This window comes from Macaca thibetana, chromosome 13, assembly GCF_024542745.1.
Source record: "Macaca thibetana thibetana isolate TM-01 chromosome 13, ASM2454274v1, whole genome shotgun sequence".
Lineage (NCBI taxonomy): Eukaryota > Metazoa > Chordata > Mammalia > Primates > Cercopithecidae > Macaca > Macaca thibetana.
The window spans coordinates 35,662,105-35,686,831 of record NC_065590.1 but is presented as its reverse complement, the minus strand read 5'-3'; the positions used below and the strand labels follow the sequence as shown (position 1 = coordinate 35,686,831).

Genomic DNA, 24,727 nt, shown 5'->3' with positions numbered 1-24,727 from the left:
CATGTCAGGATTTACAATTTTAATTAATCTTCACAGCAGCATTCCGAATGGGTACTGTTGTTTCATTTTCACAGGATGAAACAGGCTTGGATTAACCAGCTTGCTCTGGGTAACATTGTTAGCAAGCAGCAGGACCAGAGTTATTTCACAGGATGAAGCAGGCTTGGATTAACCAACTTGCTCAGGGTAACGTTGTTAGCAAGCAGCAGGACCAGAGTTAAAACACTGAATGTAGGGTCTAAGTTCTTAAACACTATGCTGTACTACCTCTCTAAAGCTGAATTAATAGTGTTAAATTTTACTTATGGGAGTTAACTAATTTTGCATGAAGTCATTCACTGGCACCCCTCCTAGCAGGGTGGGTATCTTCAGATCAGTGGACATTTCCCCAAAGATTAGATTATTATGGATTGCATAATAGGCTGACTAACAGTCAATAGTTAGGAAGTGAACATGATGTAGACAAGAAGGGCCAAATCCAAAAATGTGTTTAAGGCTGATGCTCTTTATTATACTGCAAGTTTTCTGCCTCTTGCCATATTGCTTATAGTTTTTTCTTGTTTTTGCTTTGTATACAATAAGATAACATAGTCCAATGTTAGACATGAAATATTGGGTCATTCACTATATTTGAATGAATTTAAGTGCCAGGTGACAGGGGAGTTCCCTGTCTCCTCCATATATGTTTTTTTCCTGAAAAGTTTGACATTAAGTTGCATATATTGTGGTCCTTTATCCCTAAATACTTTAGCGTGTATTTCCTAAAAATATTTTCTTTCATAGTCATCATAGTTACTAACTTCAGTAAATTTCACATTTATAAAATCTTTTTTTAAAATTTTTTTGAGTCAGTGTCTGGCTCTGTCACCCAGGCTGGAGTCCAGTGGGTGATCTCGGCTCACTGCGGTCTCTGCCTTCTGGGCTTAAGCAATCCTCCCAAGTGGCTGGGAGTACTGGCTCAGGCGCGCACCGTCATGCCTGACTACTTTTTATTTTTTTGTAGAGATGGGGTTTCGCCATGTTGCTCAGACTGGTCTCGAACTCCTGAGCTTAAGCCTTCCACCTGTCTGGGCCTCCCAAAGTAGTAAGATTACATGCATGAGTCACGGCATAGCCTATAAAATTAATCAATCTACTGTTTGTATTCTGGTTTTTGTCAATTGACCCAATAATGTTTTTTATAGCAGTTTTTCTTCCCCTTCCAGTACAGGACTAAACTAAGATCAGATGTTGCATTTAGTTATGTCTTTTTAATCTTCTTTAATCTGGAACATTTCCGTAGTGTGCCTTTATCTTTTGTGAAGTTGACATTTTTGAAGAATACAATCTGCTTTGCTTTTCTCTTTAATAGAGCATTTCTCATTTTGGATTTATCTGATGTTTCCTCTTGATTAGATGTAGATTATATGTCCCTGGGCAGAAAAATCACATAACTAATGCTATGTCCCCAGGATATCAGATCTGGAGATTCACCGTTTCTATTTGCCCTTCATGCATGATACTGTGTGTGAGCATATGTTTCGGTTAAAGTGCTTGTTTCCCCCCACTCTCCCTGGAACCAATCTGTGGAGAGACATTTTAAGACCATGCAAATATCCTGCTCATCAGAATTTACCTCTGTAATACCCACTCATGATTCTTACCCAAACCATTCTTTACTATGGTGATTGCAAAATGATTTTCTACTTCCATTGTTATTCTACATTTACTAGTAGGTACTCAGCACTCTATAAGAGCTTCCCTTCTTCCCATTGATTAATTTATTGCTATGTGTTTATGGACTCCTGTTTTTTCCAGTGTTCGATAATTTATTGAGGTTCAGTTCTTTCTTGCTTTCTCCCATTTCCTATTTGTATTTCTTGTCTTCCACAATGAAAGCCCTAAGTTCCTAGCACCATCAAAACATTTACTTACTTGCTCAAATCTATGATGTGTCTAAAGTAGTTTCAGAATTGCTTCATCCATGCCACTACAAAAAATAAAATTACTAAAAAGAGTGAAAATTTCTTCTTCTTCTCTTTCCCTTAGCTCCATCAAAACTGAGGTACATAAATCATTTCTTTTATTTATTTATTTTCCTGGGGGGCTGTAACACTCAGGGGGTGTGGCCTCCTGTGAGGTACATAAATTGAATAGCGGTTTTTTAAGTTTTTGGATTATTTTCTTTTTCCCCTACAATGTATTGTGGTATGCATTTGAAATATGATTGGATTGGTTTGCTTTCAGTGTTAGATTATTTTTCTCCATCCTTACTGATTTTTAAAATATATGTAAATTGTTAACATGTTTCCAAAGGTTAAAACTGTACAGTAAAATGCTCCGTGAAATAACATTACCATATCCCTTCAATCCTTTCTATCCATTACCCCTTATAGATTACCAACTTCACCGTTTTCTGTATTATCTTTCCTTTGTTTCTTTATGCTAACCATAAACAGGTATATGTATGTTTTCCTATTTTCCTTTTTTGTTTAACACAAAAGGTGGCATACTGTATGCTCATTTGTACTTGTAAAGACTTTAAGGCTTATGATTTTTAATGCATTTAGTCAGTTTAGGTTTTCTTTTTTTTTTTTTTTTTGAGATGGAGTCTCACGTTCACCCAGGCTGGAGTGCAGTGGTGCGACCTCAGCTCACTGCAACCTCCTCCTCCCAGGTGCAAGTGGATTCTCCTGCCTCAGCCTCCTGAGTGGCTGGGATTACAGGTGCCTGCCACCACACCCAGCTAATTTTTATATTTTTAGTAGAGACAAGGTTTCTCCATGTTGGTCAGGCTGGTCTTGAACTCCTGACCTGGTGATCCGCCCGCCTCAGCCTCCCAAAGTGCTGGGATTACAGGCATGAGCCACCGCGCCCGGCCAGTTAAGGTATATTTAATTGAAGATTTTAGAACCCATTTTAGGTAAATGGAAACATTTTTTGGCCCATGTGACTCCATGAAGAAAAGCAAATAACCAAATGGCAGAGAGGGCAAGGATGCAGTTAGGCTTCAGAAACAATTGGGGACTGGATATTGAATACCTTCGTTATTGTCTTTGCTTCTTGGTCTTGCTGACCTCTGTTCCAGTGGCTTTTTTTGTTGTTGTTTTATGGTGCGATTTCTCGGTAAAGCAGTAAATAGAGCTGTTAGCAGCATTTGGATTTTAGAAACATCTACCACTTTTCTCATTTCTAGTTTAACAAAAAATCCTAGGGAAGATTTGTTTGTTCCAGCTTGGATAAGGTGGTTTCTCTTGGGCTAACGTGTTAGACCTTACTAGGAGTGTTTAGAGCAAGGCCACCAGTGCACATGTCCAGGGGAGCATCATTTACAATAAATACAATGTTGTGCTCTAGAGGCCCGTTTATGTATGCAGTGCACATGCTTTTAGGAAATAAAAAGGTATATCTTACAATAGCCCATTTATCAAAAAATCGTTTTCCTGAAATTGATAACAATATTAAATCGTTGCTATATGGGGTTAATGCCTGGTTCTCATGGAGATCTCTTCTTAACATTGTGCATTAGCAATTTTCCATTTTTTTCCGAATCTGAAATCATGGTGTTTATCAATCCTTGCAGTTAGTAATGAAATTTGGTGTTGCCCTTCATGATGCCAAATAACGTTTCTAATTTTCTGCTTATTTTTGCTTCCTATTTCGTTGACTGTTTCTTTGAAGGCACCACATTTTGGCATTTTAACATTAAACATGGTACTCTCTGTCAACACTTGGACACCCTCAGAATTGTTACTTGCATATGTTTTGTGAGACAAGAGAGGACAAAAACTAATAGTAAAGAAGTTGGCTGAATGGCTTTATCTGCGTGGTAGGAGAGATTGGCAGATTGAGTACCAGGAAAGCACAGAGTGACATGTTAGTTTTTATAGCTGAATAAACAATCAGCCTCTTGTATTAACTAGCCATTGTAATAACTGCATTCTTAAGTACCAAAGTGAATTTATATACTCTGAGACAAATAGTGCTCAAACAAAGCAGTACCAAATGAGGTATATGTTTGTATGTCTAGAAAAATAATGTTAGTGGTAGTTTTCCTTTTGTGGGAAGATTATAGAATACTTTTTATTCTTTCCTGCATGTTACAGGGTAGTTTTTCTTTTTTGGGGGCGGATTATGAACCTGTTTTGCTTTTTTATGATTAGAAAGAAAGTTATAAAGTAAATTTATACTTAATGTATCTGGTATATGGAAAGAACACCAATGGGAGATGTTGTAATCTTATTACTTCCTAGCTATGTTTTACTTAATGTGTAAACTGGAATTCCTTTGCTCTTAAGGTCATTGTGAAGCTCAGACGAGATAATATTTAAAGTGCTTTGTAAACTATAAAGTAGTGTAAGTCCAAGTATAGGGTTTGATATAAATCTTTTCCTTATAAGTCTAATGGGGCCATTATCTGATGGATTGATTTTTGATGATGGCTTTGGATAAAGTACCCATATCTGTAAAGAAAATTAAGGGCTCCCTTCCTTCTGAAAGACTGCATCAAAATAATAGGCAGTTCTTAATTGTCCATGGTATTGGAGATTTCAGAAATACCTCACAGGATCTAATAGCGCTGTCTTTTTAATTCGTCAAGCCATTCTGTCATGGCTTCCTCAGGAACCCAGTTTCTACTATGTGTTTCTGAAAGAATTTTTATGGTTGACATTATATTGAATATTTCTTGTTTTACAGTGGCATGTTTTTGTTCTTAAAAGGACACAAATGAGAGTTATTAGTTATTTGTTAAAACAGTTCAAAGGTTGAGAATATTTTGTCACTATTCAGTTTTTGAAAAATATTAAATTTAGAAAAATAAAATGTCATTTGAAAAGAGCAAATAGCATAGTTCTAATTTTGTACAATGTTGGATATACCACACTTGCCCATCATGCATGCATGAACGTACACTAAAGTAGATGAAACTATACCAGAGTATTAATTTACTCTGGGTGATGGTTTTATTGGTAAGGATTTTGTTTGCAGGTTGTTACTGTTTTCTGTTACAAGCACACGTTACTTACATAACTAGGAATAAAACATTTATTTTAAAGAGTTAATACTATTTAATTGCAGTTTTTTCCCCAACGAGTTAATAGTTAAGAACCCTGATCTCAACTCTCGTTTTTGCAGGTTATTTATTTCATAAGAAAACTATCCATAAATCTTCCGATGAACAAACCTCTTTATGACCAGAGCTCCTGGGGTTAAAGGAGAAAGGTTTTATAATGACTGTCTTAATTTGTTTGGTGGTTTTCCAGGTATTAATGCCAAATTTGCCTTTGGTTTCTGTTTCTTATCACATTGTTTTCAGGTTACATCATTATCTTAAAAAGGCAGAGGGTTTATTTTCTTCGTTGTGATATAACCTAATTCTTAGAGATTTCTTACCAAGATCACTTTGCTTGTTTTGCTTTATTTTACTTTCTAAATTTTACAAATTAATTTTTTCCACCAAAAGGTAGAATGAAACAAAGATAGCAAAATATCAAACTGTTTAGTAATAGCTAAAAAGTCAAGTGGGAAGGAAGGGTGAAGGGTATAGGGTATAATTTAAATGATTTTAGACTTAAATCTGAATTTATTATTTATACATTGCTTGTTAATCAGCTTTTTAGCTGATTTGGCTTTGTCAGACCTTGATGTGATAATGTTAGATTGAGAAGAATGATGTCATCTTCACTAACTCATGTTTGTTGTTTTTTACTCGTCCCATTTTTTTCGTTTTGTTAAAAATGTCATACTGGCCTGGCATGGTGGCTCACGTCTGAAATCCCAGCACTTTAGGAGGCCTAGGCGGGTGAATCACATGAGGTCAGGAGTTCAAGACCAGCCTGGCCAACGTGGTGAAACCCTGTCTCTACTAAAAATACAAAAAGCTGGGCATGGTGTTGGACGCCTGTAATCTCAGCAATTCGGGAGGCTGAAGCAGGAGAATCGCTTGAACCCAGGAGGTGGAGGTTGCAGTGAGCTGAGGTTGTGTCATTGCACTCCAGCCTGGGTAACAGTGAGGCTCCGTATCAAAAAAAAGAAAAAAAAAGTCATACCTAATATTTAGGACTTAAACTTTTTATTTTGGAAATCTTCAGAAATCTGAAAAAAGCGCAGATAAATTCTTAGGGACTCATTACTCAGCTTCCACAGCCAGTATTTTTACGTGTCTTACTTCATCAAACTCCCTTCATCTACCACCACGACCGCCCCCTGCCCCACTACACATGTTCGCTCTTTCCCTCACCCCTGCCCAGATTATTTTAAAGAAAATCTCAGACACATTATTTTACTCATTAAGCACTTGACCTGTAACTTCTGCCCCTTTTTGCCAGTGCCTCTGTGAATCTGCATAGATAACTGTAGATTTAAAGTTTGTAATAGCCAAAGAAAAGGCATTAGGATGATGATGGTGGTGAGAGGAAAAAGAAAAGTACATATGAGAAGTATTGACAGGAATACATTGAATTTTATGTTTAGAAATGGAGTTATTTTATTTTATTTTTTTTATATCTTGGTAATTTGGTAAGAGAATTGGTATAGAGAGAGCAGAGGATTGAAAAAGCCACTAAAAACAGTAGCTGACATATGGCATAAGGGATGTTGGTTCCTAACACTTTTTTTCTGTCTTCATAGCTGACTTTTATCAAATAGTCCTGAGGGTGCAAAGATTCTAATGTTTTATCTGAAGCTATTTTTTTCTTGTCTTGAATGTTATGCCTTTGTCAGAAAAACGTATTAATAAGTTATAATTTACTTATTATCATTTCCAGTACAACTGTCTTATAGTATTTTATCCAGAGACTTTAGGATACTCCAAATTTTTGAAAATTTGGTAAACACATGTTTAGTGTAAGACATTATTTGAAATCTCATTTCTACTAGTTTCCTCAAATGTAGAAGATGCCATGCTACAAAACTCAATTCAAGCATTTCTGTCTTCCAGAAATCCTTTTCTGATACTTCAGCCTTGTTATAATACTGACAAACCTTACTGCAATTTGTTTTTTTCTGTTAGATTGTTAGCAGTTTGGTTGTAGGAATGTAACTGTATTTTATTTGGCTTTAAAACTAGGAAGTAGCCTGGTTACTGTCATGTTAGGCTCTCAGAAGATATTTAATACATTGAGTGAATGATTCTGAACTTACTCCTTTCCACTAAAATCAAAAAGGGGAAAAAGAAGGGTCTATTAGGATGTATCTCCTCACCCCATCCCACAGTGGCATGCAGGATTTAGATGGACACTTGTAAGAAGGAAATGTGTGACCCACTGTCATTCCCTATTAAATGTTCTTGCCTGCCAGTAAGTAAAACAGAAACAACAAAAAATCAGTGTTTAGCAAAGTTGAGATGTACGGAAGTGATAATCCAGTAGAAAGTATTAGGCATGTAGCGGTGTAGGAAAGCCAGTAGCTGAAAATTAAATGGAATAGAAGAGAGATTAGATTGTCTCCTAACCATGTAAATTGAGGCCTTAAAAATGTAGATTCTGACACCCCTAAATAGAATTTCTTAACCTTTTGGGAGTCATAGACCTTTTTGACAAATGGATGACAGACTCTTATAGTTTGAGTTTGAATTTACTGCTTTATGCTCCCCTCTGCCCACCAAAAAAATCTCAGATATTTTCCTGTTGCATCACACCATCTCCTGTTAAAATTAATAGCTTGCCCTCTATTTCTAGTGTCCAAATTCTGAAATTCTCTCCAACCTAGAAGAATTTTCCTGTCTTGTCTGTATGGATTCTGATTCTGGTCATTAAAAGCCTTTACTTAGTAGTGTCCCCTTTTCTGAGGGAGATACATTCTAAAACCTCCCAGTGGATGCTGAAAATACGGATGTACTATAGTTTATTTGACCAGTTTCCAATCTCTCTACAAGCTTTTATAATTGCAGAAGCATGAAAAGGGAAGTTTTCAAGAGATTTTTAACTATATATTTTATCATTTTGTTTACTCTAATTTTATGAGATACTAGCTCCATCTTAAAGAGTAGAAGGTTAGCTATATGAAGGAGAGATCTGGCTTTAATATCTTTGGTCCTTCCTTACCTAGAACAATGATGTCAATAATTATTTTGTATGAATAAAAGCTGAATTTGAACTTACTCTCTAGATTTATTGCTAAGAAAAACTTTCTCAAAATTTCTTGGGAGTACTTAGTATTTAAAAAAATATCCTGAATGGCCTGATACTTAATCTTGGAATTTTATTCCCTTGAATTGATTGAGAAAGACATAAAAGTTAAGTGACAAAGTAAAGAAAAGTGCTGTTGGTGGAGCACCTAAGTTAAATTTGAAAAAATAAGACTTCAGAATTATGTAATTGCAAAAGGAAACTTTATAATACTTTATAAATAGAAAGCTTGCAGTATAACAAGCATCCTTTTAGTTAAAACATTTTATTTGGAGTGGATATGAAAGATAGAAGACAAACTTTGCTAAATGATTAAAAATGTACTTAACACTTTTAATTAAAAGTGAAAATTGTGCAAGTGAAATATGAGTATACACCACGGCTTTACTTTCTGAAGTTAGTTACCCGTAGTCAACCACCATCCAAAAATAGGTGAGTATAGTATGAGAATGGTGTTTTGAGAACAACCACATTCATATAACTTTTATTATGGTATATTTTAATTGTTTTTTATTGTTAATCTCTTACTGTAGCTGATTTATAAACATTATCACAGGTATGTATGTACAGGAAAAAACGCAGTATACATAGGATTTAGTACCATCTATGGTTTCAGGCATCCATTGGGGATTTTGGAATGCTTTCACCTCAGAGAAGGGTGACCATTACACTCCTTAAATTTCATTCACAAAGAAGAGGCAACATAATACTTACTTTTTTAACCATTGAAGATATGTTATTTGGCATGTAGGTCATAGGCAGATTTTTTATTTATATAAATTTTTTGAGACAGGGTCTTGCTTGGCCACCTAGGCTGGAGTACAGTGGTGGAAACAGCTCACTGCAGCCTTGACATCCTGGGCTCAAGCAGTCCTCCCGCCTCAGCCTCCTGAGTAGCTAGTTTTAAAAAGCCAACATGCTTGGTTTTTTCATTTTTGTAGAGATAAGGTCTCACCCTGTTGCCCAAGCTGGCCTAGAACTCCTGGGCTCAAAGCAGTCCACCTGCCTTGGCCTTCCAAAGTGTTGGAATTACAGATGTGAACCACCTGTATTTTTAAAAATGTCTTTATTACTTCTTACCGATGCCCAACATTGTGTGTCATGCTTTAATTTAAGAATCATGTGATTTTAGTAGGAATTCTAATAAAGTTGGACAAATGTATGGTAAAGTAATTGATCATAATTCTTCTTTTTTTTTTTTTCTTTTTTTTGAGACAGGGTCTTGCGCTGTCACCCAGCGGTGGTACAGTCATGGCTCACTGCAGCCTCAACCACCTGGGCTCAGGTGATCTCCTGCCTCAGCCTCCTGAGTAGCTGGAACCATAGGGATGCCCCACCACTTTACTAATTTTTGTTAATTTTTTTATAGAGGTGAAGTCTCTATGTTGCCTAGGCTGGTCTCGCACTCCTGGGGTCAAGCCATCTACCCGCCTCAGCCCCCAAACTGTTATAGGCATGAGCCACTGTACTTGGCCCATAATTCTTTTAACGATGTTTTGACAAAGTATTTCATCAGAAACTTCTCTACCAGGATTAGAAATGATGTGGTAGCTTAAGAAGATGATGATTTTATATCAACTGGGTTATTGTGTGAAAATGTAACTATAAATACAAACTACAATGATATATACTACACATAAAAGTATGAAATTTGTGCGGCGTCTTGAGGTAAGTTAGAAGCATTGGCTGAAAGGATTAAAGAAACTTGTTCTCAGAAAGGAAGTTGGCAGAAGTGACCTATTGGAAGATTGACACGTGCTTCCTTTAGTAGGTTTCCCAGGATATGAATGTTAGAAGAGAAACTTTCCTACCTCTAGCTAGCAGGTCCTGGGACCAGAATGCTCAGTAAATAACTGTAGCTGAACAGAACTCTGACTTTTCTTCCCAGTAGAGAAGGGAGAGAGAGCTTCTAGGGAGAGCCAGGGCTACCAACTTATTACTCTATCTTCATTATATTAGATTTTAGGATGGGACTAACCATATGGGAGGTCAGGTGTGGTTTTTAAAGACTCCTAAAAAATGCAAACAGGCCATACCTCTGCATATTGATAGTTGAAATTCCTTAACTGCGAAAATGCCTTTTAATTCTTCTCTTCATGTGAATTCCAGATTGTTCTATGAAAGACTGATGTCTTTGCAGGACTAATAGTGACTACACACTGACGCTGCTGTGTTAAATACAGAAATAATTCTTCCATGATTAGCATGATTAGTAAGTAGTGGCTACTCCAAGGATGGACCCCCACATCCTTTTCTCTTCTAGTTCCTTCCCTAGGGATGCCCCACCACTACCTTCTCGTGCTACAGCAACTTAAACCCTTAACAGTTTAAGGGTGGTAGACAAAGGAGGGGCTTAGGAGTCTACTTCCACACTGTAAAGCACCTATGTTTTGATTGTTCATTGCGTGTGCTTTACCAGTTACTAAATATTTCAGACATGACCCCTGGGTATATAGGTAGGAAAGTTTCTCTTTTAACATTTATATTCTGGGAAACCTACCATAGGAAGCAAATGTCTGTTTTACGAATAGAAACCCAGGTTTGGGAAGTGGAAAACGTAAAAAGGATTTTGATAAACTACAGCAGGGCTTCTCATAGCTTTTTTTCTTTTTTCTTTTTTTTTTTTTTAAAGACAGGGTCTCACTCTGTTGCCCAGGCTGCAGTACAGTGGTGCAACCTCGGCTCACTGCAACCTCTGCTTTCCAGGCTTAAGTGATTCTTCAGCCTTGGCCTCCCGAGTAGCCAGGGACTATAGGCACGAGCCAGCATGCCTGGCTAATTTTTGTGTTTGTTTTTTTTTTTTTTTTTTTTTTTTTTTTTTTAGAGACAGGATTTCGTCATGTTGCCCAGGCTGGTCTTGAACTCCTGGGCTCAGAGTAATCGGCCTGCCTTGGCCTCCCAAAGTGCTAGGATTGCAGGTGTGAGTGAGCTACCTCACCTAGCCTCTCATAGACTTTAATATGCTAATAGACATTATGCCCCTCTTAAAAAGCAAGTATGGTGCCCTTCGAACTTTCTTGGCCAGGGAACATCTTTGTAGAAGACCGCTCAGAGTACTCTAGTATTCTGGAGAATACAGTTTGTCAAGGGCAGTTCTCTTAACCTCTATAAATGTGTACTTGAATCAGTGTAATGCAATGTTGGGCACATTAGGAAATACACAGTAGATTTTTGCCTTTAAGGAATTCAAAATGGAGATGATTCCAAATGATACTTCTTCACAATTACATTTAGTAATTAGATCACTCTGATTGAAATTTGCTGTTTTATTTTGGGGGAGAAACATTATTTGGAAGAGCTTGTGCTATGAATTTATAAGAGGAGTCTTCACCAAATGGAATAAGTGGTTCAGAAAGCATTGTAATAACTAGATGATAAACTGCTTACATAAGCAATGCGTATCTTTTAGGATTGGGTGAAGACAGTTTTTGGAAGAGATTTTATTATGTAGAAGGTAGGCACAATTTCATATAATTTATGATTGTTTAAAAAGACCATGAGTTTGTTATAAATGAACTTTTTAACAGAATTTGGGTATCATTGTTTGGTAAGCTTGTGTCTGCAGCCTGTATCTGGTGAATCAAAAACGTATGTATTTGATGTATTTTTGTGTTTCATTCTAATTTGAAAATTAACCTGTGCATGTTAATAATGAATACTTTGGATGTGATCATTTAGGTAGTTTAACAAATATTTGAGGATCTTTTGAGTAGGAGTAGGGTTTATATGCTTGGGGGATAAGACTTAGCCATGAATATAAACCTTCAGTTGGCATTAGGTTGTTGAAAAAGATCATGTGTGTATGAGCGCAAAAATATAAGATATTAAGAATCCAAAAATGGTACAAGCGATAAATAAAGGTTATTGGATGCTGGGCGATGTGGCTCACACCCCAGCACTTTGGGAGGCCGAGGCGAGTGGATCACTTGAGGTCAGGAGTTTGAGACCAGCCTGGCCTACATGACGAAACCCCATCTCTACTCAAAATACAAAAATTAGCCAGGTAGCATGGTGGCGCATGCCTGTAATCCCAGCTACTTGGTAGGCTGAGGCAGGAGAATGGCTTGAACCCGAGAGGCAGAGGTTGCAGTGAGTCGAGATTGTGCCATTGGATTCCAGCTTGGGTAACAGCACATCCCTGTCTTTAAAAAAAAAAAAAAAAACAACCGGGTTATTGGAAGACTCACTCTCGGCATTGGTAGTCAGGGGAGGTTGAATGGGGGTGACCTTGAAGGATGAATAAAGTCAGGTCAGCATCCGGGGCAGGGTTTGTTTTTGATTGGAAGAGATGAAGAGAATTGGGAAGAATAAGAACAAAGACATAACAAAAATACCTGTCTGATAAAATTAGAGAGATTGGTTAGATTGGTTGGACCTTAAACAATAAAGCTAAGAAATAAAGAGAATGAGAAATTTGTGGATTTTTGAACAGAGGAGTTGTGTGGTAAAAATGTCCTTAACAAAGGTTAAATGTGATGGCAGCATGCAAAATGATTGGAAGGGAGGGTGTTAACCAGATAAAGACCATTTTCCCAGCCAAATTAACAATTAATAACATTATATATAAATAAAGAGAAAAGTATATAGTAAAGTAATGGATGGAATTGTAGCTTGAACCAGACAGTGATGGTTAGCAAATAGGATCCATGATGTTGATTTTTATAATGATTGTAGATGCCTCAAGACCTCACATTTTCCACCATGCATTTCAGTCACGCATAAAAGTGAGGTCCTGATAGAAAGCACCAACATAGTCTATATACTCATAAATTTTTTAATTGCAGGAGGAAACCCAAGTTATGTGGCTGCTGACCTTGGTCCTGAATGATAGCTAAAGTACTGTTTTCTGAGAAGAGTGTTGAAGTGGGTAGTACAGTCTTATGGGCTGGTCAGCAACCAGTTTTAACTAATAAAATGCCTGGAAACTGTAAGATACTTTGCTCACATCTGTTAGTGGTTAAGAGCACAGATTACTGTACCAGATAACCTTGAATACAAATCTCAGCAGTCACTTGTCTTTGCAAGTTACTTTACCTGTGTGTGCCTTTGTGTCTTCCTCTGTAAAACTGTACATACCTCAGGATTGTTGTGAGCATCATTTAAAGTTCATAGAACACTGACTGACATATGGACAGTGCTGTATAAAGTTAATCATTATTATTATCTGTATATATTCGTCTAAACTGATTATGGAGGGAATCCAAGGGAAGGGTTACTGGTTTTGTTACGTATTATGTTCTGTGTTATAACAAATTCCATGCCATTGCTTACTATTTTCTTAGAGTCTGTAGTCAAGTTATTGACAGCACATTTTTATCTAACAAGAAACAACTATTTAATAATATGAACATAAGTGTAGTTTAATTGCCCTGTGGGATTGATTAGATGTGAAGGCTGATTCCAAGGAAGATTTGTGTTTTACAAAAATGGGTCTTTTAGGCTTACAGTTCTTACTTTTATTATTTGTTTATCTGATAACATGCATATTAAATATGTGTGCATTTAAAAGTATTTTAATGCCTTCATCTTTTTTTCTCCCAGTATTACAGCGTGAAATAAATTCCCAGTATTTTTCAAGATTATGTAAAAGGAGTTGTAATTACTGCTCAGCACCTAGGACAGCACCCAGAACAACACAATGTACATGAACTCTGACTTGAGGTTTGGGGCTTGTGTTCTGCATTCAGGAAAGAAAAGAAGAGAAAGTTTTTGGGAAATTTAAATCCTCGTAAGCCCTTACTCTAAAAGTATATGAAATGCAGAATGGTTTCATGGCTTTATTTCAAAATGTTTTACACTGGCTGTAGAACCCACTTCATGAAGTAGTTTGAATTAAAATGATCTAATATTTGTGTTTTAACTTTCAGCTTTGTGTTATTCTTGGAAAATTTCGCACCACTTGTGAATTCCTTGAACCTGGGCATTGCAAACCCACTTCTGTTGGGCCCATCTCCTTTGCACTTTGCTCAGATTAAGACTCAGTTGGCGCTTCAGCAGCTGAATGCCGTTGCCTCACATGGTTCAACACCACCTTATACTTTATTAAATCAGGCTTTCTTGAAAATAGCCATGTCGAGACCCAGGTTTAATCCTCGAGGAGACTTTCCACTTCAAAGGCCACGAGCACCTAACCCTTCTGGGATGAGGCCTCCAGGACCATTTATGAGGCCTGGATCTATGGGTCTCCCAAGATTTTACCCAGCAGGGAGAGCACGTGGAATTCCACACAGATTTGCTGGCCATGAATCTTATCAGAACATGGGACCACAGAGAATGAATGTTCAGGTAACTCAACACAGAACTGATCCAAGATTGACCAAAGAAAAACTGGATTTTCATGAAGCACAACAGAAGAAGGGGAAGCCTCATGGTAGCCGATGGGATGATGAGCCTCATATATCTGCATCAGTGGCAGTGAAACAGAGTTCTGTAACACAGGTTACAGAGCAGAGTCCCAAAGTACAGAGCCGCTATACAAAAGAGAGTGCCTCAAGTATCTTAGCAAGTTTTGGATTATCTAATGAAGACCTAGAAGAACTTAGTCGCTATCCTGATGAACAACTGACTCCTGAAAATATGCCATTAATTTTGAGGGATATAAGAATGCGAAAAATGGGGCGCCGATTACCTAATTTACCTTCTCAGAGCAGAAATAAAGAAACCCTTGGTAGTGAAGCAGTTTCAAGTAATGTGATAGATTATGGGCATGCAAGCAAATATGGCTACACAGAAGATCCACTTGAAGTACGTATTTATGATCCTGAAATTCCAACTGATGAGGTCGAGAATGAATTTCAGTCACAGCAGAACATCTCTGCATCTGTTCCCAATCCAAATGTGATATGTAATTCTATGTTTCCTGTTGAAGACGTATTTCGCCAAATGGACTTCCCCGGTGAGTCCTCCAATAATCGGTCCTTTTTCCCAGTTGAGAGTGGAGCCAAGATGTCAGGCTTACACATTTCGGGAGGACAGTCAGTCCTTGAACCCATAAAATCCGTCAACCAATCCATTAACCAAACAGTTAGCCAGACGATGAGTCAATCTCTAATTCCTCCATCTATGAACCAGCAACCTTTTTCATCGGAATTAATTTCAGCTGTAAGCCAGCAAGAGCGGATCCCACATGAACCTGTGATTAATTCATCTAACGTACATGTTGGATCAAGAGGAAGTAAAAAGAATTACCAGTCACAGGCTGACGTTCCCATTCGATCTCCCTTTGGTATTGTGAAAGCATCTTGGCTACCAAAGTTTTCACATGCTGATGCCCAGAAGATGAAGAGACTTCCTACTCCTTCTATGATGAATGATTATTATGCAGCATCTCCAAGAATATTTCCACATTTGTGTTCTCTATGTAACGTAGAATGTAGTCATTTGAAGGTGAGTGTTTTTAAAAAAAGATCACTGTATAATGATGCTCAGCGCCAAAGTTTTCTCTAAATTCTGATATGTATACTGCTGTTAACTAGGCGTTAAGGAAGTAGCAGAAGGTAATTTTAATTGCAGCCTCAATACATAGTTGTAATCTTAAGTAGCTCTGGCCTTAGTACTGAGTTTAGTATTAGGCTTACTGTATTCCTATGACCGGGCACACCATATTTTAATAGTTTGTCCATTTATTTTGAACTTTTAGTTATCCCACTTACGCAACATAAAATTTATGTAACATAAGCTGCGTACTTACAAGACAATGTCACATGGAATCACCTTTCTTTAAAAGGATCTGTTAGTATAAAAATACAAAGAGACGGTATAACCCATTTGTACTGAAGAGATGGTATAACCCATTTGTAATGCACACATTTAAGAGACAGTATATTATAGACTTGCACATATATACCTGTCTTGGTTATCACAATTAATGTTGATTTAAATATTTCCTGACTTTATGTAGACTAGTGATTTCTAGTATTTTTTTAGAAGAAGCTCTCTAAAATAACTTCATAGCAAAAATAAGTCAAGGTGCAGTAAATTATTCTGGGACCAGCTGTGGACTCAAAAAATAATGTGAAATGATAGAAATTTGTAGAGAAAAATCTTTAAAAAAATAAAGAAGATTTAGGTACTTTGATAGTGTAGTTGGAAGTATTTTGCAGAGGCAGTAAAGTGTACTATAATGTAGAACATACTATTCAGTTGTAATCATTGGTAGATTTGAGCAGGAATTTCCAAGTAAATTTTATATACTTACGTATGGTTGGCAATCACTGTTTCTTCTATTTGCTAATGTGATTTATAGATTTAGATTGTAAAGGGTCAGAAGGGAATATACTAACATGGGAAAAAGCTTTGATTCAAGGCCATGGCCTGGAATTGGTTGTATACTTAGGCTTAGAAATCTATGTGTTATGCTCTTGTTCTTTTCTTCCAATGTTGCCTTTTGATTTTCTTTTCATTATTCACTCACTAGGTTTTCATCAACATGAATCTTATTAGATCTGTTGCTATTTTCTTAAGGTTAACCCCAGCAAAAGAAAGCAGTGTTCTACCCCATTTTAGCCAGATGTGCCAAATTCTATTAAAATAATAGTTGCCTTATTCCATCAGAAGGGATAGCAAAGTCCTTAAAAGGGAAAGTCTTAGAATAATTCATATCACCTAATTGTAATCTGTAAGTAGCCCTGGCCTAAGTAGTGAATTGAGTGTTAGTCTCTCTGTGTTCTTGTGACTGGGGATACCACATAATTTTTTTTAAAATTTATTTTGAACTTTTAATTAGTCATAATGAATCCAAGAAAATATATCTTTAAATAAAGAACTTGAAGTTTTGTATTCTGTAGAGTAGAAAAGATGTACATTTAATTTAGTATGTACTTATGGATACTAATTTTGTGCTTGACTCCAATTAGGTACTGGGGCAGAAATGAGGAACTGTGTAAAATTTTAGATGTTATTAAGCAGTTTATTCAATCTTATTGAGGAGAAAAATTATACTCCCAAGACATTTAAAACACTTAGAAGGCAACAAGTAGTTTTGTGATTTATTTAACTTGTTTGGATATGCTGTAGGGAACAGAGATTTCGATCTTGATTTCAGGCGTGTATCACTCAGGCCAGCATCATCAGTTTACCAATTTAATCATTACCATTTTACCAATTTAATTATTTTAACTATTGTATTTGTAGCAGTGTGTGTTTAAAAAGAAGTATAAATACGCATCCTGACATCAAAAGACTTTTATAGCCTAGTTAGACTAATGGAATGACAGTTACTGAATGCACTGAGTCTGTCTTAACTAGAATGATGTGGGAGAGAAGACTTGGAGTAGGTTGAAGATGGGTCTTGAATGATAAAGAGGCTTTAGATATGCCTGTATAAAGAGGAGGAGAGGGCCGGGCGCGGTGGCTCACAGCCTGTAATCCCAGCATTTTGGGAGGCCAAGACGGGTGGATCACCTGAGGTCAGGAGTTCAAGACCACCCTTACTGACGTGGTGAGATCCTGTCTCTACTAAAAATACAAAAATTAGCTGGGTGTGGCCTTGCACACCTGTAATCCTAGCTACTCAGGAGGCTGAGGCGGAGAATCGCTTGAACCCAGGAGGCGGAAGGTTGCAGTGAGCCGAGATCGTGCCACTGCGCTCCAGCCTGGGTGACAGAGCGAGACTCCATCTCAAAAAAAAAAAAAAAAAAAAAGAAAAAGAAGAGGAGGGATGGCAACAACATACAGAGAGGCAAAGGTCTAGAGAGAAGATTACATTTCATAGTGGTAAGAGGCAGTTGGGAAAGATGAGCATATTATAAGTAAGTATGAAAGTCCTTTAAGAGCTAGCCTAGGAGTTTAGACTTGAGGTGAGAGGCATTAGAAAGCTAAATAAGTCTGTTGATAAGTGAAGTGACATGTTGGAAGTATATTTTAGGGCAACCTGACTGAAGTATGCAGGGTAAATAGAGATGAGATGATGTGGAGTAGGACTTCCACTTGGTAGCTTCTCTAATTGTTCAAGTATAAGATGGTAAAAACCTGGGTTAATGAGATAAAAGTAAAAATTTGAGAGGAGAGGAAATTATTTAGTCATCAGAGCTCACCTAGATTGCCGTTAAAAACACACACACACCTTTTAACAGCGCAGCAGAATGGGGCTCATCTAAGTAATGAATTTTTCACTACTAAGTGGCCAAATGATGGGGATTTGTGAAGATGGATTTTGATAGTACACACTGCCTCTCGTTTCTGTGATATATTTTGCAGCCTCGTAAGTGTTTGTGTGTGTGTATATATGACATAAATATGAAGCCAATAAATGTAAATTACCGATTGTAAACTTTTTCCTACTGAGTAAATCTGACAATATGTATATTCCCCACCTTCGAGTCTTTGAAACTGTAGCTGTGAAGATGTACTTTGAGAATGTGAAATGTATTTGCTTGTTAAATTGGGGTTCAGATTTTAAAGGAGAAACTTTCCTTGGTTTAGGAACTGTGTCATAATGACTGAAGTAATTCAGTTTGAGAAAGTACTGACAATAAAAAACTGTTGAGAATAGTAAGTGAGCCCTGATACGAGTAGATATTTTCAGTTTCATTTTGAGCCTGCCTAATTCTGTATAGTCCTTGCAGCATCTCCTGCTAGTAGGTATTTATCACTTTTTCTCTGGGGAGACAGTGCTGCTTTTGGACTATTATCTAATGTGGAAACTGTTACTAGAGAGTCTAGAAGTTGGGGTGGGGTGGGTGTATTTACTGAGCTTAAAGCAAGTAATGTCAATTTGTGAAGCAAGCCTAAGAGAACATGTGTATGTGTGTTTTGAACTGAGAAGAGTATGTCTTAAATAGGGCAGCCATCGTGTTTTGAACTGAGAAGAGTGTGTCTTAAATAGGGCAGCCATCATCTTCAGGTGATAGTTGCTATAAGAATGGTATCCTGTATTACTGTATCTTCCTATTTTTTCAAGAAAAGCTGGAAATCTGGACTTGGGGGTAAAATCTCTGGATTATTGAATGTTGGCAACGTATTCAGATAACACACTTTATGGTTCAAATAAATCATGCCCAACCCACTGCCTGCACCAGTGTGTCTGTTTGATGTAAACAATGTCCAATTAATATTAAAAATACGGGTTTTAGTACTACTAGAGGCTCTTAACTGCCAATCTCTTCTAGCTTTCTATTTGTATTACTAAACAGGATGTACAAACATTTCTTTTTTGTAGTCCACAATCAGTTCCATGGCTTAATGAAATAGTTTAGGATTTGTCATACCTTGTTGCTGAGTTTAAATTGATGTTGAGCCTTGCAAATCAGTGTACCTTCTTTCAGATAGTTCTTGCCAAGGCAGAATCCAAAATTATTGTCAACCGTGATTTTAACTGTGGAAATTTCTAATGACCTAAAATGTGTTTCAAATGGAAACAAATAATAACATTTTCCTTAAGCAAAGTGTTGAAATACAGAGTTATCTAGTAAGTTTTCTGCCTTTCCAAATGCTGGAGGAACAGTAAAACATTGAGTAACATACATATTGCTTTTAACTAATTGTTTCACCTTGGAAACTGTATCTTTGTAAACTGTATTGGCCTTTTTTTTTTTTTTTTTTTTTTTTTTTAAACCAGATGTATCTTCCAGAGTTATTTATGGGTACAGATTGTAATTTTAGGACAGATTTATTTGTAAATGAAGTAATGTATAAGAAAGCATTTTGGGCCGGGCATGGTGGTTCACGCCTGTAATCCCAGCACTTTTGGGAGGCCGAGGCAGGTGGATCACCTGAGGTCAAGAGTTCGAGACCAGCCTGACAAACATGGTGAAACCCCATCTCTATTAAAAATACAAAAATTAGCCAGGCTTGGTGGTGCATGCCTGTTAATTCCAGCTACTAAGGAGGCCGAGGCAGGAGAATCGCTTGAACCTAGGAGGTGGAGAGTGTAGTGAGCTGAGATCGCATCATTGCACTCCAGCCTGGGCAACAAGAGCGAAAACTCTGTCAAAAAAAAAAAAAAAAAAAAAAAAAAAAAAAAAAAGAAAGCATTGTGTTAATTGTAAAGCTCTGTATATAAGGGATATTGTATCTTTGAAATGTTGTTACTTTTAAATTTTGAAAATAGATTTGATCAGTAGCATTTTCCCCTATGTTTTTCCTAATCTTATTTGCCAGTGTAGGGAGTACCTTGTATGGAATGGTACTGGTTTATGAGGTGGCATTTTTTGATTGTTGATGTTGTTAGCTTGAATTTTAGAGGTATTTTGTCATTGAAATACTGTATTTTGAAGATGCTGTTTCACAGATACCATATTACTCGTAGATTTTTTGGTGTTTTCTGGTGTGTTGTTTTTATATTTGCAGTAAGTTTTTTCTGATCCATGCTTTTATTTTCTCCAAGTTTATATATTGATTTCAAAATGAGCAGCCATGGTTTTGATTTTTAAAATGTTTTCTGTAATAAAATATTTTCAAATGGGATCAATGAGGTATGGTATTAAGTGCATTTGTTTCGAGGCCTTTAACTTTTGTTTGTGAAAATTTTATTGAGCAGCCAAGTGCTATTTATGAGTATGTTTGTTTAATTTTTGAAAAAAAAATATTCTTTGTCTTTTTTAAAAGCCTAATTCATTAGTCAACATTAGGAATATTCTAATTTCAACACTTTTCTCCTTTTACAATAGGATTGGATTCAGCATCAAAATACATCTACTCATATTGAGAGCTGTCGACAGTTACGTCAACAGTAAGAACTTTTTTTTCTTTATTATAGATAGCATATTTACAACATAGTTAATGTTCAGATGTGACTGTTAAATACCTTTAGTATAATACTTGGGAGAAAAATATTTTTGGAAAGCTATTGTTTTTTAAAAAATAGTAGTTTTGTGGAAGTATATTTAATATTTTTCCAAAACGGTAGAATTCAATATATCCTTTGCTCTTACAATTTTCTAGCTTAATTCCCAGTAGGTAAACTTTTTATGTCATTAGTTCATTATTTGCTGGCTTACCTTCCCCAGGATCTTTTATCTATATCAGAGCAGGTATCCTTTCTTCTCCTATCTCCACCTCTTCCCATAGGACAAGTAACTGAAAATCAGTGCAAACCAAACACCAGTATTTAATTTTGGAACTAAAGCTCTTCTCTGACTTAGAACCAGTTTTCAGAATATACCTTAAGTAAGGGATGGACAAGCTAGATGTCTTGCTTCCTTAACATTGGCTTTTCAGTTCTTCCACCTTTTTCTTATAAAGACAGGGCGCCTGTGAAGGTTTCCCTACTGGCCATAGAGGTGAAAAGTGTGATTTTAACACTATGTTCCTGTATCTCTTGAAGTAGCGTAAGATTAAACTCTGTCTTCCCTAATACCATTAAACTGTTCCTAGCCACCAGACTGACAGTAACATGTTATTGGGCAAATGGATTCGAGATTATTATTGAGGATCCTTCTGGTCATAAGTGATTAAAGTTGCAGATTAGTTGCAGTGGCTTATGACTGTAATCTCAGCACTTTGGGAGGCTGAGGCAGGTAGGCTTGCTTTAGCTCAGGAGTTCAGGCCAACACAGCAATATCTCGTCTCTACCAAAACAAAAATAAAAAATCAGCCGGGCATGGCGGTACACATCTGTAGTTACAGTATTTGGGAGGCTGAGGTGGTAGCATCACTTGAGCATGGGAGATAGAGGCTTCAGTGAGCCATGATTGTGCCACTGCACTCTAGCCTGGGCGACAGCCTATTTAAAAAAAAAAAAATTTTTTTTTGAAGTAAGAGAATTTGTCAGCTTATTTAACTGGGAAGCTTAAATCAGGTTGGTGGTTCTATTAATAGTTTCAGGAGCAGCTATATTGGATGCTCAAATAAAAATTAGTGTCAGAAATACTTCTTTCTTAGCTGTTGTCTTTTGCATTGGCCTTCTGAAATCTTGGACACACTTGTTTCACATAGCAAAATGGACCCCACGGTTCTGGATGTAAGTGATGTGTATAGCTGGCATTTCTAGGAGTTTTTTGTTTTGTTTTGTTTTTGTTTTCCTTACTCCACTCCTCACCCTGTGACACAGCCTTGGGAGGTTCTGAGAATATATGTCTCTCCCATCTGACCTTTTTTCTTTAAAGCACTTCTTTCTCCATAACTCTGGCAGAAGTCCTTGTTTTGACTCTGGTTCACTTTGGGTTAGTTGTCCATCCCGAAACCCATTATAGTGGCTGTGGGAATAGGGTAGTCCACCTCAGTTTGTGTCATGTCTGGTCCTGGTGTTGAGAGTGCGATAGATAAGCGTCACCGGGATCTTTTGCATTAAGACTAGAAATCAGGGTTAGTATTCTATATAGATGCTGTACAGACAAATACAGGTTATCATGGGGAGATAATTTGTTACCTGAATTGGATATGCCTTACTGCCACTGTAAGGAATACAGTTGAAAATTGAAAAATCTCTCCAAAGCAGCATTTTCCCACAGGTACCCAGTGGGACATCTTAATTCTTATGAAGGTGAATTTTTATTTGGGTGGGAGTGAGTTATTTATTTTAGAGAGTCATTCATGCTAGTAAGAGGATTATAGCTACGTTAATTTACTTGAGCAAACAGTATGTATATACCTATTAAAGCCTTTTGTGTAGGTAAGCCTATTATTTTTTCATACACTTAGGACCCTGATTTTTAAAGCATTTGCTTTCCATGCCTGCTACTTTAATGTTCTACTGTATTTATTTTTTAACCATATCAAGTGTATTTTGGTTGTCCACAGAGATCAATAGGGGAGACATATATAAATATAAGCATACCTCATTTTATTGTACTTTGATTTATTGTACTTCCAATAATTTGCCTTTTTTACAAATTGAAAGATTATGGAAACTATGTGTCAAGCAAGTCTATTGGTGCCATTTTTCTTTTTTTTTTTCTTTCTTTTTGACTTAAATTAGGAGAGAATAAATTTCTATTTAGAGTCCGGAAGTCTGAAATCATGGTGTTAGCCGGGCCACCATTCCCTTCCGAGGCTCTGGGGGAAAATCTGTTCCATGCTTCTCTCCTAACTTCTAATGACGGGGGACAATCGTTAACATTTCTTGGCTTGTAGCCCATCAATCCTATCTCTGCTACTGTCTTCACACCACCTTCTCTTAAACCTCCCTTTGCCCTGCTATTAGAAGGACACTGGCTATTGGATCTAGGGCCCGTTGGATAATTCAGGATGATTTCATCTCAAGAGTTTTAGTTTAATTACATCTGCAAAGATCCTTTTCCAAATCAGGTAACATTCACAAGTTCCAGGGATTGGAACATATATATGTATGTATCTTTTGGGGAGCACCATTCAAGAATCCATCTTAATCATTCTCCTAATACCAAATTGCTCTCTCGTTTGGGCCTTGAGCAGTGCTTTTGCTGCCAAAAGCAATCAAGAGCTGAAGCTGAAAATGAACAGTGTGTATATTAGCACCTGTGTGCTGGTAAGAACTGCAACTGGATATATCCTTCGATCTGGCATCCTCTGGGTCAGTTTCCACCTTTTCCTATTGTGGAGCTTAAGGGTTCTTTCGTTACACAGGTAACTGTGGTTTGAAATTTAAAACAACAGTATATCTTTCATAATTCTCCAGGCTGTGTCTCCTAACCAGGCCTCATGATGCCTTCACAGTTTCTTACCTTCTGCACATTTTTCTTCACCTGGCCTCAGTCTGATCACAGTGGCAGATCCAAGGCCTCCCTCTTCCCTTGTCTCTACTGGGCCGGTCAGAACTCTTTCCTGTTGGTGCCATTTTTCTAACAGCATGTGCTCACTTTATGTGCCTGAGTCACATTCACAGTATTTCAAATTTTTTTCTTTATTGTTATACCTTTTATGGCAATCTGTGATCAGTGATCTTTGATTTCAACTTGCTGAAGGCTCATGATCATCAGTATTTTTTAGCAATAAAGTGCTTTTAAATTGATGTATGTACATTTTTAAAAACATGCTATTGTACAGTGAATAGACTGGCATAGTCTAAATTTAACTTTTTATTTGCACTGGGAAGCCAAAAAACTTATGTGACTCACTTAGTGTGTGGTGTTTTAGAACTGAATCTACAATATCTCTGAGGTATGCCTATGTATTGATACACGAGAGAGGATTTACTAGGGGAACTGGCTTACACAATTATGGAGGCTGAGAAGTCCCACAGTATGCTGTCTGCATGTTGAAGACTCTGGGCTTCTGGTAGTGTGGCTCAGTCCAAATTCAAAAGCTTCCAAACCAAGGAAGCTGATAACATAATTCTCAGTCTGAGGCAGAAGGCCCTAGAGCCCCAGGAGTCTGCTGATGCAAGTCACATAGACCAAAGGCCAAAGAACTTGGAGTTCTGATGTCCAAGAACAAGGAGGAGAAGGGCATCCCGCTCTGAGGGAAGGAGGGGTGGAGAGAGGGAATTCCACCTTTGTCCATCTATTTGTACCATCTGGGCTCCCAGCCTATGGCGTGATGCCCGCCCACATTGAGGGCAGATCTTCCTTACTCAGCCCACTGACTCACAGACTAATCTTCACTGGAAACACTCTCACAGACACGCCAACAGAGAGTGCCTCACCAACCATCTAAGCATCCCTCAATCTAGTCAGGTTGACACCCAAAATTAACCATCACATTGAGGTTGTATGCACTTGAATAATTGCTTCATGACTTTCTCTCCACTGCAAAATAATTTA

The 24,727-nt window shown here is 37.2% G+C and overlaps 2 protein-coding genes across 7 annotated transcripts in view; one reads left to right on the top strand and one right to left on the bottom strand.

Moving 5' to 3' along the window:
• PAIP2B (poly(A) binding protein interacting protein 2B) overlaps window positions 1–24,727 on the bottom strand; it is a 577,567-nt gene that overhangs the window by 150,346 nt on the left and 402,494 nt on the right. The window lies entirely within an intron of this gene.
• The window catches only part of ZNF638 (zinc finger protein 638), a 154,216-nt gene that overhangs the window by 59,738 nt on the left and 69,751 nt on the right, over window positions 1–24,727 (top strand). For 4 of the 6 annotated variants that reach the window (XM_050754360.1, XM_050754361.1, XM_050754359.1 and 1 more), the window contains exons 2-3: window positions 13,976–15,494; window positions 20,717–20,778. In XM_050754360.1, coding sequence (XP_050610317.1) covers window positions 13,976–15,494; window positions 20,717–20,778 — 1,581 coding nt within the window. Of the gene's footprint in view, window positions 1–13,649; window positions 15,495–20,716; window positions 20,779–24,727 lie in introns of those variants that run through there. The other 2 variants (XM_050754363.1, XM_050754362.1) reach the window with 2 other exon arrangements.